The sequence below is a fragment of the Engystomops pustulosus genome, chromosome 1, assembly GCF_040894005.1.
Source record: "Engystomops pustulosus chromosome 1, aEngPut4.maternal, whole genome shotgun sequence".
In the NCBI taxonomy this organism is placed as follows: domain Eukaryota; kingdom Metazoa; phylum Chordata; class Amphibia; order Anura; family Leptodactylidae; genus Engystomops; species Engystomops pustulosus.
Window position 1 is genome coordinate 3866096 of NC_092411.1, and position 16259 is coordinate 3882354.

The 16259-nt window shown below is 40.2% G+C and overlaps 1 protein-coding gene across 8 annotated transcripts in view; it reads right to left on the reverse strand.

The window, feature by feature from the left end:
* Positions 1-16259, reverse strand: part of UNC13B (unc-13 homolog B) — a 295618-nt gene that overhangs the window by 18676 nt on the left and 260683 nt on the right. For all 8 annotated transcript variants that reach the window (XM_072132773.1, XM_072132775.1, XM_072132774.1 and 5 more), the window contains 3 exons: positions 15698-15824; positions 3397-3493; positions 24-167 (listed from right to left, as the gene is read on the reverse strand). In XM_072132773.1, the coding sequence (XP_071988874.1) occupies positions 24-167; positions 3397-3493; positions 15698-15824 (368 nt within the window). The remainder of the gene's footprint in view (positions 1-23; positions 168-3396; positions 3494-15697; positions 15825-16259) is intronic.

The following is a 16259-nucleotide window of genomic DNA, read 5'->3' on the forward strand; positions in this document are numbered from 1 at the left end:
TGTTTAATCCTGAAGACACTCACTTTAGCGAATCTCCGCATGTAGTGGGCCACAATAACCGGGTCGGGACACTCAAGCTTTTTGATAATCTCGAAGCTCTGGTTGAGTTGGGTGAAGACGTCAACCACAGAACACGAGAACAAGGCGTGCTCCGATGTCTGCTGGAACTGCAGAGGGAACGGGAGAGGAAAGGGTTACTGCACATCACCTGGAGTATACAAGAGTATCCTATGTAGAGTCCAACAGAACCACAGCTCAAGGTTCAGAGGTCACCGCCCATCACAGGGATTCACATGCAGAACCCAGAAGACGCAGGAATCCGATGTGATTTCTGCACGGCACAGGAGGGGTTAACCAGCATTTTAATTCTTGAGGCAAAAAAAATCTTTTAGTGATTCTGGTTTTTCATATTCCATTAATTAAATCCCTGCTGAGCGACGCTCCCTGCCAAGAACCTCCTGCATAATATCCCAAAATCATCACCCAAATGTTACAGCAACTTACACTCCATCAGCAAGACTGCAACATATGTAACAGATTATACCGGCTGTACATATATCATTATATACAGGAGATCCCCAGGTTATACCGGCTGTATATATATCATTATATACAGGAGATCCCCAGGTTATACCGGCTGTACATATATCATTATATACAGGAGATCCCCAGGTTATACCAGCTGTACATATATCATTATATACAGGAGATCCCCAGGTTATACCGGCTGTACATATATCATTATATACAGGAGATCCCCAGGTTATACCGGCTGTACATATATCATTATATACAGGAGATCCCCAGGTTATACCGGCTGTACATATATCATTATATACAGGAGATCTCCAGGTTATACCGGCTGTACATATATCATTATATACAGGAGATCCCCAGGTTATACCGGCTGTACATACATCATTATATACAGGAGATCCCCAGGTTATACCGACTGTACATATATCATTATATACACGAGATCCCCAGGTTATACCGGCTGTACATATATCATTATATACAGGAGATCCCCAGGTTATACCGGCTGTACATATATCATTATATACAGGAGATCCCCAGGTTATACCGGCTGTATATATATCATTATATACAGGAGATCCCCAGGTTATACCGGCTGTACATATATCATTATATACAGGAGATCCCCAGGTTATACCGGCTGTACATATATCATTATATACAGGAGATCCCCAGGTTATACCGGCTGTACATATATCATTATATACAGGAGATCCCCAGGTTATACCGGCTGTACATATATCATTATATACAGGAGATCCCCAGGTTATACCGGCTGTACATATATCATTATATACAGGAGATCCCCAGGTTATACCATCTGTACATATATCATTATATACAGGAGATCCCCAGGTTATACCGGCTGTACATATATCATTATATACAGGAGATCCCCGGGTTATACCAGCGGTACATATATCATTATATACAGGAGATCCCCAGGTTATACCGGCTGTACATATATCATTATATACAGGAGATCCCCAGGTTATACCGGCTGTACATATATCATTATATACAGGAGATCCCCAGGTTATACCGGCTGTACATATATCATTATATACAGGAGATCCCCAGGTTATACCGGCTGTACATATATCATTATATACAGGAGATCCCCAGGTTATACCGGCTGTACATATATCATTATATACAGGAGATCCCCAGGTTATACCGGCTGTACATATATCATTATATACAGGAGATCCCCAGGTTATACCGGCTGTACATATATCATTATATACAGGAGATCCCCAGGTTATACCGGCTGTACATATATCATTATATACAGGAGATCTCCAGGTTATACCGGCTGTACATATATCATTATATACAGGAGATCCCCAGGTTATACCGGCTGTACATATATCATTATATACAGGAGATCCCCAGGTTATAGCGGCTGTACATATATCATTATATACAGGAGATCCCCAGGTTATACCGGCTGTACATATATCATTATATACAGGAGATCCCCAGGTTATAGCGGCTGTACATATATCATTATATACAGGAGATCCCCAGGTTATACCGGCTGTACATATATCACTATATACAGGAGATCCCCAGGTTATACCGGCTGTACATATATCATTATATACAGGAGATCCCCAGGTTATACCGGCTGTACATATATCATTATATACAGGAGATCCCCAGGTTATACCGGCTGTACATATATCATTATATACAGGAGATCCCCAGGTTATACCGGCTGTACATATATCATTATATACAGGAGATCCCCAGGTTATACCGGCTGTACATATATCATTATATACAGGAGATCCCAGGTTATACCAGCTGTACATATATCATTATATACAGGAGATCCCCAGGTTATACCGGCTGTACATATATCATTATATACAGGAGATCCCCAGGTTATACCGGCTGCACATATATCATTATATACAGGAGATCCCCAGGTTATACCAGCTGGACATATATCATTATATACAGGAGATCCCCAGGTTATACCAGCTGGACATATATCATTATATACAGGAGATCCCCAGGTTATACCGGCTGTACATATATCATTATATACAGAAGCTCCCCAGGTTATACCGGCTGTACATATATCATTATATACAGGAGATCCCCAGGTTATACCGGCTGTACATATATCATTATATACAGGAGATCCCAGGTTATACCAGCTGTACATATATCATTATATACAGGAGATCCCAGGTTATACTGGCTGTACATATATCATTATATACAGGAGATCCCCAGGTTATACCGGCTGTACATATATCATTATATACAGGAGATGCCCAGGTTATACCGGCTGTACATATATCATTATATACAGGAGATCCCCAGGTTATACCAGCTGTACATATATCATTATATACAGGAGATCCCCAGGTTATACCAGCTGTACATATATCATTATATACAGGAGATGCCCAGGTTATACCGGCTGTACATATATCATTATATACAGGAGATCCCCAGGTTATACCAGCTGTACATATATCATTATATACAGGAGATTCCCAGGTTATACGGCTGTACATATATCATTATATACAGGGATCCCCAGGTTATACCGGCTGTACATATATCATTATATACAGGGATCCCCAGGTTATACCGGCTGTACATATATCATTATATACAGGGATCCCCAGGTTATACCGGCTGTACATATATCATTATATACAGGAGATCCCCAGGTTATACCGGCTGTACATATATCATTATATACAGGGATCCCCAGGTTATACCGGCTGTACATATATCATTATATACAGGAGATCCCCAGGTTATACCGGCTGTACATATATCATTATATACAGGGGATGTTATACATGTATGATGGGTTGGGGCTCGATTTCTTACCCCGTCCTTCTTGTCCCGTTCCAGGGCTCCGTGCAGGAACTCCAGGGACACCTCTTCATTCTCATCCAACCACTGCATAACGAACTGCTCGAACCAACTGCACAGACACGAATGTATACAGTACAGTATCATGTAGTATATAGTATGAGGAGGGGATTACAGGTGTAGCAGTGTATACAGTACAGTATCATGTAGTATATAGTATGAGGAGGGGATTACAGGTGTAGCAGTGTATACAGTACAGTATCATGTAGTATATAGTATGAGGAGGGGATTACAGGTGCAGCAGTGTATACAGTACAGTATCATGTAGTATATAGTATGAGGTGGGGATTACAGGTGTAGCAGTGTATACAGTACAGTATCATGTAGTATATAGTATGAGGAGGGGATTACAGGTGCAGCAGTGTATACAGTACAGTATCATGTAGTATATAGTATGAGGAGGGGATTACAGGTGTAGCAGTGTATACAGTACAGTATCATGTAGTATATAGTATGAGGAGGGGATTACAGGTGTAGCAGTGTATACAGTACAGTATCATGTAGTATATAGTATGAGGAGGGGATTACAGGTGCAGCAGTGTATACAGTACAGTATCATGTAGTATATAGTATGAGGTGGGGATTACAGGTGTAGCAGTGTATACAGTACAGTATCATGTAGTATATAGTATGAGGAGGGGATTACAGGTGCAGCAGTGTATACAGTACAGTATCATGTAGTATATAGTATGAGGAGGGGATTACAGGTGTAGCAGTGTATACAGTACAGTATCATGTAGTATATAGTATGAGGAGGGGATTACAGGTGTAGCGGTGTATACAGTACAGCATCATGTAGTATATAGTATGAGGAGGGGATTACAGGTGTAGCGGTGTATACAGTACAGTATCATGTAGTATATAGTATGAGGAGGGGATTACAGGTGTAGCGGTGTATACAGTACAGTATCATGTAGTATATAGTATGAGGAGGGGATTACAGGTGTAGCAGTGTATACAGTACAGTATCATGTAGTATATAGTATGAGGAGGGGATTACAGGTGTAGCAGTGTATACAGTACAGTATCATGTAGTATATAGTATGAGGAGGGGATTACAGATGTAGCAGTGTATACAGTACAGAATCATGTAGTATATAGTATGAGGAGGGGATTACAGGTGTAGCAGTGTATACAGTACAGTATCATGTAGTATATAGTATGAGGAGGGGATTACAGGTGTAGCAGTGTATACAGTACAGTATCATGTAGTATATAGTATGAGGAGGGGATTACAGGTGTAGCAGTGTATACAGTACAGTATCATGTAGTATATAGTATGAGGAGGGGATTACAGGTGTAGCAGTGTATACAGTACAGTATCATGTAGTATATAGTATGAGGAGGGGATTACAGGTGCAGCAGTGTATACAGTACAGTATCATGTAGTATATAGTATGAGGTGGGGATTACAGGTGTAGCAGTGTATACAGTACAGTATCATGTAGTATATAGTATGAGGAGGGGATTACAGGTGTAGCAGTGTATACAGTACAGTATCATGTAGTATATAGTATGAGGAGGGGATTACAGGTGCAGCAGTGTATACAGTACAGTATCATGTAGTATATAGTATGAGGAGGGGATTACAGGTGTAGCAGTGTATACAGTACAGTATCATGTAGTATATAGTATGAGGAGGGGATTACAGGTGTAGCGGTGTATACAGTACAGCATCATGTAGTATATAGTATGAGGAGGGGATTACAGGTGTAGCGGTGTATACAGTACAGTATCATGTAGTATATAGTATGAGGAGGGGATTACAGGTGTAGCGGTGTATACAGTACAGTATCATGTAGTATATAGTATGAGGAGGGGATTACAGGTGTAGCAGTGTATACAGTACAGTATCATGTAGTATATAGTATGAGGAGGGGATTACAGGTGTAGCAGTGTATACAGTACAGTATCATGTAGTATATAGTATGAGGAGGGGATTACAGATGTAGCAGTGTATACAGTACAGAATCATGTAGTATATAGTATGAGGAGGGGATTACAGGTGTAGCAGTGTATACAGTACAGCATCATGTAGTATATAGTATGAGGAGGGGATTACAGGTGTAGCAGTGTATACAGTACAGCACCATGTAGTATATAGTATGAGGAGGGGATTACAGGTGTAGCAGTGTATACAGTACAGCATCATGTAGTATATAGTATGAGGAGGGGATTACAGGTGTAGCAGTGTATACAGTACAGTGTCATGTAGTATATAGTATGAGGGGGGGATTACAGGTGTAGCAGTGTATACAGTACAGTATCATGTAGTATATAGTATGAGGAGGGGATTACAGGTGTAGCAGTGTATACAGTACAGTATCATGTAGTATATAGTATGAGGAGGGGATTACAGGTGTAGCAGTGTATACAGTACAGTATCATGTAGTATATAGTATGAGGAGGGGATTACAGGTGCAGCAGTGTATACAGTACAGTATCATGTAGTATATAGTATGAGGTGGGGATTACAGGTGTAGCAGTGTATACAGTACAGTATCATGTAGTATATAGTATGAGGAGGGGATTACAGGTGTAGCAGTGTATACAGTACAGTATCATGTAGTATATAGTATGAGGAGGGGATTACAGGTGCAGCAGTGTATACAGTACAGTATCATGTAGTATATAGTATGAGGAGGGGATTACAGGTGTAGCAGTGTATACAGTACAGTATCATGTAGTATATAGTATGAGGAGGGGATTACAGGTGTAGCGGTGTATACAGTACAGCATCATGTAGTATATAGTATGAGGAGGGGATTACAGGTGTAGCGGTGTATACAGTACAGTATCATGTAGTATATAGTATGAGGAGGGGATTACAGGTGTAGCGGTGTATACAGTACAGTATCATGTAGTATATAGTATGAGGAGGGGATTACAGGTGTAGCGGTGTATACAGTACAGTATCATGTAGTATATAGTATGAGGAGGGGATTACAGGTGTAGCAGTGTATACAGTACAGTATCATGTAGTATATAGTATGAGGAGGGGATTACAGATGTAGCAGTGTATACAGTACAGAATCATGTAGTATATAGTATGAGGAGGAGATTACAGGTGTAGCAGTGTATACAGTACAGCATCATGTAGTATATAGTATGAGGAGGGGATTACAGGTGTAGCAGTGTATACAGTACAGTATCATGTACTATATAGTATAAGGAGGGGATTACAGGTGTAGCGGTGTATACAGTACAGTATCATGTAGTATATAGTATGAGGAGGGGATTACAGGTGTAGCGGTGTATACAGTACAGTATCATGTAGTATATAGTATGAGGAGGAGATTACAGGTGTAGCGGTGTATACAGTACAGTATCATGTAGTATATAGTATGAGGAGGGGATTACAGGTGTAGCAGTGTATACAGTACAGTATCATGTAGTATATAGTATGAGGAGGGGATTACAGGTGTAGCAGTGTATACAGTACAGTATCATGTAGTATATAGTATGAGGGGGGGATTACAGGTGTAGCAGTGTATACAGTACAGTATCATGTAGTATATAGTATGAGGAGGGGATTACAGGTGTAGCAGTGTATACAGTACAGTATCATGTAGTATATAGTATGAGGAGGGGATTACAGGTGTAGCAGTGTATACAGTACAGTACCATGTAGTATATAGTATGAGGAGGGGATTACAGGTGTAGCAGTGTATACAGTACAGTATCATGTAGTATATAGTATGAGGAGGGGATTACAGGTGTAGCAGTGTATACAGTACAGTATCATGTAGTATATAGTATGAGGGGGGGGATTACAGGTGTAGCAGTGTATACAGTACAGTATCATGTAGTATATAGTATGAGGAGGGGATTACAGGTGTAGCAGTGTATACAGTACAGTATCATGTAGTATATAGTATGAGGAGGGGATTACAGGTGTAGCAGTGTATACAGTACAGTATCATGTAGTATATAGTATGAGGAGGGGATTACAGGTGTAGCAGTGTATACAGTACAGTATCATGTAGTATATAGTATGAGGGGGGGATTACAGGTGTAGCAGTGTATACAGTACAGTATCATGTAGTATATAGTATGAGGAGGGGATTACAGGTGTAGCAGTGTATACAGTACAGTATCATGTAGTATATAGTATGAGGAGGGGATTACAGGTGTAGCAGTGTATACAGTACAGTATCATGTAGTATATAGTATGAGGGGGGGATTACAGGTGTAGCAGTGTATACAGTACAGTGTCATGTAGTATATAGCATGAGGAGGGGATTACAGGTGTAGCAGTGTATACAGTACAGCATCATGTAGTATATAGTATGAGGGGGGGATTACAGGTGTAGCAGTGTATACAGTACAGTATCATGTAGTATATAGTATGAGGAGGGGATTACAGGTGTAGCAGTGTATACAGTACAGTATCATGTAGTATATAGTATGAGGAGGGGATTACAGGTGTAGCAGTGTATACAGTACAGTATCATGTAGTATATAGTATGAGGAGGGGATTACAGGTGTAGCAGTGTATACAGTACAGTATCATGTAGTATATAGTATGAGGAGGGGATTACAGGTGTAGCAGTGTATACAGTACAGTATCATGTAGTATATAGTATGAGGAGGGGATTACAGGTGTAGCAGTGTATACAGTACAGTATCATGTAGTATATAGTATGAGGAGGGGATTACAGGTGTAGCAGTGTATACAGTACAGTATCATGTAGTATATAGTATGAGGAGGGGATTACAGGTGTAGCAGTGTATACAGTACAGTATCATGTAGTATATAGTATGAGGAGGGGATTACAGGTGTAGCAGTGTATACAGTACAGTATCATGTAGTATATAGTATGAGGAGGGGATTACAGGTGTAGCAGTGTATACAGTACAGTATCATGTAGTATATAGTATGAGGAGGGGATTACAGGTGTAGCAGTGTATACAGTACAGCATCATGTAGTATATAGTATGAGGAGGGGATTACAGGTGTAGCAGTGTATACAGTACAGTATCATGTAGTATATAGTATGAGGAGGGGATTACAGGTGTAGCAGTGTATACAGTACAGCATCATGTAGTATATAGTATGAGGGGGGGATTACAGGTGTAGCAGTGTATACAGTACAGTATCATGTAGTATATAGTATGAGGAGGGGATTACAGGTGTAGCAGTGTATACAGTACAGTATCATGTAGTATATAGTATGAGGAGGGGATTACAGGTGTAGCAGTGTATACAGTACAGTATCATGTAGTATATAGTATGAGGAGGGGATTACAGGTGTAGCAGTGTATACAGTACAGCATCATGTAGTATATAGTATGAGGAGGGGATTACAGGTGTAGCAGTGTATACAGTACAGTATCATGTAGTATATAGTATGAGGAGGGGATTACAGGTGTAGCAGTGTATACAGTACAGTATCATGTAGTATATAGTATGAGGAGGGGATTACAGGTGTAGCAGTGTATACAGTACAGTATCATGTAGTATATAGTATGAGGAGGGGATCACAGGTGTAGCAGTGTATACAGTACAGTATCATGTAGTATATAGTATGAGGAGGGGATTACAGGTGTAGCAGTGTATACAGTACAGTATCATGTAGTATATAGTATGAGGAGGGGATTACAGATGTAGCAGTGTATACAGTACAGTATCATGTAGTATATAGTATGAGGAGGGGATTACAGGTGTAGCAGTGTATACAGTACAGTATCATGTAGTATATAGTATGAGGAGGGGATTACAGGTGTAGCAGTGTATACAGTACAGTATCATGTAGTATATAGTATGAGGAGGGGATTACAGGTGTAGCAGTGTATACAGTACAGTATCATGTAGTATATAGTATGAGGAGGGGATTACAGGTGTAGCAGTGTATACAGTACAGTATCATGTAGTATATAGTATGAGGGGGGGATTACAGGTGTAGCAGTGTATACAGTACAGTATCATGTAGTATATAGTATGAGGAAGGGATTACAGGTGTAGCAGTGTATACAGTACAGTATCATGTAGTATATAGTATGAGGATGGGATTACAGGTGTAGCAGTGTATACAGTACAGTATCATGTAGTATATAGTATGAGGGGGGGATTACAGGTGTAGCAGTGTATACAGTACAGTATCATGTAGTATATAGTATGAGGAGGGGATTACAGGTGTAGCAGTGTATACAGTACAGTATCATGTAGTATATAGTATGAGGAGGGGATTACAGGTGTAGCAGTGTATACAGTACAGTATCATGTAGTATATAGTATGAGGAGGGGATTACAGGTGTAGCAGTGTATACAGTACAGTATCATGTAGTATATAGTATGAGGAGGGGATTACAGGTGTAGCAGTGTATACAGTACAGTATCATGTAGTATATAGTATGAAGGGGGGATTACAGGTGTAGCAGTGTATACAGTACAGTATCATGTAGTATATAGTATGAGGAGGCGATTACAGGTGTTGCAGTGTATACAGTACAATATCATGTAGTATATAGTATGAGGGGGGATTACAGGTGTAGCAGTGTATACAGTACAGTATCATGTAGTATATAGTATGAGGAGGGGATTACAGGTGTAGCAGTGTATACAGTACAGTATCATGTAGTATATAGTATGAGGAGGGGATTACAGGTGTAGCAGTGTATACAGTACAGTATCATGTAGTATATAGTATGAGGAGGGGATTACAGGTGTAGCAGTGTATACAGTACAGTATCATGTAGTATATAGTATGAGGAGGGGATTACAGGTGTAGCAGTGTATACTGTACAGTATCATGTAGTATATAGTATGAGGAGGGGATTACAGGTGTAGCGGTGTATACAGTACAGCATCATGTAGTATATAGTATGAGGAGGGGATTACAGGTGTAGCAGTGTATACAGTACAGTATCATGTAGTATATAGTATGAGGAGGGGATTACAGGTGTAGCGGTGTATACAGTACAGTATCATGTAGTATATAGTATGAGAAGGGGATTACAGGTGTAGCGGTGTATACAGTACAGTATCATGTAGTATATAGTATGAGGAGGGGATTACAGGTGTAGCAGTGTATACAGTACAGTATCATGTAGTATATAGTATGAGGAGGGGATTACAGGTGTAGCAGTGTATACAGTACAGTATCATGTAGTATATAGTATGAGGAGGGGATTACAGATGTAGCAGTGTATACAGTACAGAATCATGTAGTATATAGTATGAGGAGGGGATTACAGGTGTAGCAGTGTATACAGTACAGTATCATGTAGTATATAGTATGAGGAGGGGATTACAGATGTAGCAGTGTATACAGTACAGAATCATGTAGTATATAGTATGAGGAGGGGATTACAGATGTAGCAGTGTATACAGTACAGTATCATGTAGTATATAGTATGAGGAGGGGATTACAGGTGTAGCAGTGTATACAGTACAGTGTCATGTAGTATATAGCATGAGGAGGGGATTACAGGTGTAGCAGTGTATACAGTACAGTATCATGTAGTATATAGTATGAGGAGGGGATTACAGGTGTAGCAGTGTATACAGTACAGTATCATGTAGTATATAGTATGAGGAGGGGATTACAGATGTAGCAGTGTATACAGTACAGTATCATGTAGTATATAGTATGAGGGGGGGATTACAGGGGTAGCAGTGTATACAGTACAGCATCATGTAGTATATAGTATGAGGAGGGGATTACAGGTGTAGCAGTGTATACAGTACAGTATCATGTAGTATATAGTATGAGGGGGGGATTACAGGTGTAGCAGTGTATACAGTACAGTATCATGTAGTATATAGTATGAGGAGGGGATTACAGGTGTAGCAGTGTATACACTACAGTATCATGTAGTATATAGTATGAGGAGGGGATTACAGGTGTAGCAGTGTATACAGTACAGTATCATGTAGTATATAGTATGAGGAGGGGATTACAGGTGTAGCAGTGTATACAGTACAGTATCATGTAGTATATAGTATGAGGAGGGGATTACAGGTGTAGCAGTGTATACAGTACAGTATCATGTAGTATATAGTATGAGGAGGGGATTACAGGTGTAGCAGTGTATACAGTACAGTATCATGTAGTATATAGTATGAGGAGGGGATTACAGGTGTAGCAGTGTATACAGTACAGTATCATGTAGTATATAGTATGAGGAGGGGATTACAGGTGTAGCAGTGTATACAGTACAGTATCATGTAGTATATAGTATGAGGAGGGGATTACAGGTGTAGCAGTGTATACAGTACAGTATCATGTAGTATATAGTATGAGGAGGGGATTACAGGTGTAGCAGTGTATACAGTACAGCATCATGTAGTATATAGTATGAGGAGGGCATTACAGGTGTAGCAGTGTATACAGTATCATGTAGTATATAGTATGAGGAGGGATTACAGGTGTAGCAGTGTATACAGTACAGTATCGTGTAGTATATAGTATGAGGAGGGGATTACAGGTGTAGCAGTGTATACAGTACAGTATCATGTAGTATATAGTATGAGGAGGGGATTACAGGTGTAGCAGTGTATACAGTACAGTATCATGTAGTATATAGTATGAGGAGGGGATTACAGGTGTAGCAGTGTATACAGTACAGTATCATGTAGTATATAGTATGAGGGGGGGATTACAGATGTAGCAGTGTATACAGTACAGTATCATGTAGTATATAGTATGAGGAGGGGATTACAGGTGTTGCAGTGTATACAGTACAGCATCATGTAGTATATAGTATGAGGGGGGATTACAGGTGTAGCAGTGTATACAGTACAGTATCATGCAGTATATAGTATGAGGAGGGGATTACAGGTGTAGCAGTGTATACAGTACAGTATCATGTAGTATATAGTATGAGGAGGGGATTACAGGTGCAGCAGTGTATACAGTACAGTATCATGTAGTATATAGTATGAGGGGGGGATTACAGGTGTAGCAGTGTATACAGTACAGTATCATGTAGTATATAGTATGAGGGGGGGATTACAGGTGTAGCAGTGTATACAGTACAGTATCATGTAGTATATAGTATGAGGGGGGGATTACAGGTGTAGCAGTGTATACAGTACAGTATCATGTAGTATATAGTATGAGGAGGGGATTACAGGTGCAGCAGTGTATACAGTACAGTATCATGTAGTATATAGTATGAGGAGGGGATTACAGGTGCAGCAGTGTATACAGTACAGTATCATGTAGTATATAGTATGAGGAGGGGATTACAGGTGTAGCAGTGTATACAGTACAGTATCATGTAGTATATAGTATGAGGGGGGGATTACAGGTGTAGCAGTGTATACAGTACAGTATCATGTAGTATATAGTATGAGGAGGGGATTACAGGTGTAGCAGTGTATACAGTACAGTATCATGTAGTATATAGTATGAGGAGGGGATTACAGGTGTAGCAGTGTATACAGTACAGTATCATGTATATAGTATGAGGAGGGATTACAGGTGTAGCAGTGTATACAGTACAGTATCATGTATATAGTATGAGGAGGGATTACAGGTGTAGCAGTGTATACAGTACAGTATCATGTAGTATATAGTATGAGGAGGGGATTACAGGTGTAGCAGTGTATACAGTACAGTATCATGTAGTATATAGTATGAGGAGGGGATTACAGGTGTAGCAGTGTATACAGTACAGTATCATGTAGTATATAGTATGAGGGGGGGATTACAGGTGTAGCAGTGTATACAGTACAGTATCATGTAGTATATAGTATGAGGAGGGGATTACAGGTGTAGCAGTGTATACAGTACAGTATCATGTAGTATATAGTATGAGGAGGGGATTACAGGTGTAGCAGTGTATACAGTACAGTATCATGTAGTATATAGTATGAGGAGGGGATTACAGGTGTAGCAGTGTATACAGTACAGTATCATGTAGTATATAGTATGAGGAGGGGATTACAGGTGTAGCAGTGTATACAGTACAGTATCATGTAGTATATAGTATGAGGAGGGGATTACAGGTGTAGCAGTGTATACAGTACAGTATCATGTAGTATATAGTATGAGGAGGGGATTACAGGTGTAGCAGTGTATACAGTACAGTATCATGTAGTATATAGTATGAGGAGGGGATTACAGATGTAGCAGTGTATACAGTACAGTATCATGTAGTATATAGTATGAGGAGGGGATTACAGGTGTAGCAGTGTATACAGTACAGTATCATGTAGTATATAGTATGAGGAGGGGATTACAGGAGTAGCAGTGTATACAGTACAGTATCATGCAGTATATAGTATGAGGAGGGGATTACAGGTGTAGCAGTGTATACAGTACAGCATCATGTAGTATATAGTATGAGGAGGGGATTACAGGTGTAGCAGTGTATACAGTACAGTATCATGTAGTATATAGTATGAGGAGGGGATTACAGGTGTAGCAGTGTATACAGTACAGTATCATGTAGTATATAGCATGAGGAGGGGATTACAGGTGTAGCAGTGTATACAGTACAGTATCATGTAGTATATAGTATGAGGAGGGGATTACAGGTGTAGCAGTGTATACAGTACAGTATCATGTAGTATATAGTATGAGGAGGGGATTACAGGTGTAGCAGTGTATACAGTACAGTATCATGTAGTATATAGTATGAGGAGGGGGATTACAGGTGTAGCAGTGTATACAGTACAGTATCATGTAGTATATAGCATGAGGAGGGGATTACAGGTGTAGCAGTGTATACAGTACAGTATCATGCAGTATATAGTATGAGGAGGGGATTACAGGTGTAGCAGTGTATACAGTACAGTATCATGTAGTATATAGTATGAGGAGGGGATTACAGGTGTAGCGGTGTATACAGTACAGCATCATGTAGTATATAGTATGAGGAGGGGATTACAGGTGTAGCAGTGTATACAGTACAGTATCATGTAGTATATAGTATGAGGAGGGGATTACAGGTGTAGCAGTGTATACAGTACAGTATCATGTAGTATATAGTATGAGGAGGGGATTACAGGTGTAGCAGTGTATACAGTACAGTATCATGTAGTATATAGTATGAGGGGGGGATTACAGGTGTAGCAGTGTATACAGTACAGCATCATGTAGTATATAGTATGAGGAGGGGATTACAGGTGTAGCAGTGTATACAGTACAGTATCATGTAGTATATAGTATGAGGGGGGGATTACAGGTGTAGCAGTGTATACAGTACAGTATCATGTAGTATATAGTATGAGGAGGGGATTACAGGTGTAGCAGTGTATACAGTACAGCATCATGTAGTATATAGTATGAGGAGGGGATTACAGGTGTAGCAGTGTATACAGTACAGTATCATGTAGTATATAGTATGAGGGGGGGATTACAGGTGTAGCAGTGTATACAGTACAGTATCATGTAGTATATAGTATGAGGGGGGGATTACAGGTGTAGCAGTGTATACAGTACAGCATCATGTAGTATATAGTATGAGGAGGGGATTACAGGTGTAGCAGTGTATACAGTACAGTATCATGTAGTATATAGTATGAGGGGGGGATTACAGGTGTAGCAGTGTATACAGTACAGTATCATGTAGTATATAGTATGAGGGGGGGATTACAGGTGTAGCAGTGTATACAGTACAGTATCATGCAGTATATAGTATGAGGAGGGGATTACAGGTGTAGCAGTGTATACAGTACAGCATCATGTAGTATATAGTATGAGGAGGGGATTACAGGTGTAGCAGTGTATACAGTACAGTATCATGTAGTATATAGTATGAGGAGGGCATTACAGGTGTAGCAGTGTATACAGTACAGTATCATGTAGTATATAGTATGAGGAGGGGATTACAGGTGTAGCAGTGTATACAGTACAGTATCATGTAGTATATAGTATGAGGAGGGGATTACAGGTGCAGCAGTGTATACAGTACAGTATCATGTAGTATATAGTATGAGGAGGGGATTACAGGTGTAGCAGTGCATACAGTACAGTATCATGTAGTATATAGTATGAGGAGGGGATTACAGGTGTAGCAGTGTATACATGCAGTATATAGTATGAGGGTGGTATTACAGGTGTAGCGGTGTATACAGTACAGTATCATGTAGTATATAGTATGAGGGGGGGATTACAGGTGTAGCAGTGTATACAGTACAGCATCATGTAGTATATAGTATGAGGGGGGGATTACAGGTGTAGCAGTGTATACAGTACAGTATCATGTAGTATATAGTATGAGGAGGGGATTACAGGTGTAGCAGTGTATACATGCAGTATATAGTATGAGGGTGGTATTACAGGTGTATACAGGGATTACTTACGCTGGGTACTCAGGCACTTTATCCTTCATGGCCGGTAGGTCCTTCACATACTCGTTGTACAACCACTTCACCTTAAAGTGCAGGTTCATGTAGTCGGCGCTCTTGCAGAGTCTGTGTTTTTCGTGCTCTGCTCGGGGGTAGATACAGGGGTGTACGGGGGGGTACAGTATATGAGTATGGGGGGTACAGACATTCAGCACAGTGACAAAATCATCAATACGAATAGAAAAGGTTGTAAACCTGCCCCAGGCACCTACGTTATACACCATGACTACAGGAGACCGGTGGTATCAGAGGCACGGGTCCGCATGAGCGGCTCCGGATGCTGCGTATATGTGAGGATATATAAGTGGCCCTTATGTGAGAATATTCTGGGTGTCCATGTGGTGCGTATGTGCAGATATGAAGTGTGTATACGTGAAGATATCCAGTGCATGTATATGTGAGGAAATCCAGTGTGTGTGTATATGTGGTGTGTATGTGAGGATATCCCAGTGTGTGCATATGTGGTGTGTATGTGAGGATATCCTGTGTGTATATGTGGTGTGTATGTGAGGATATT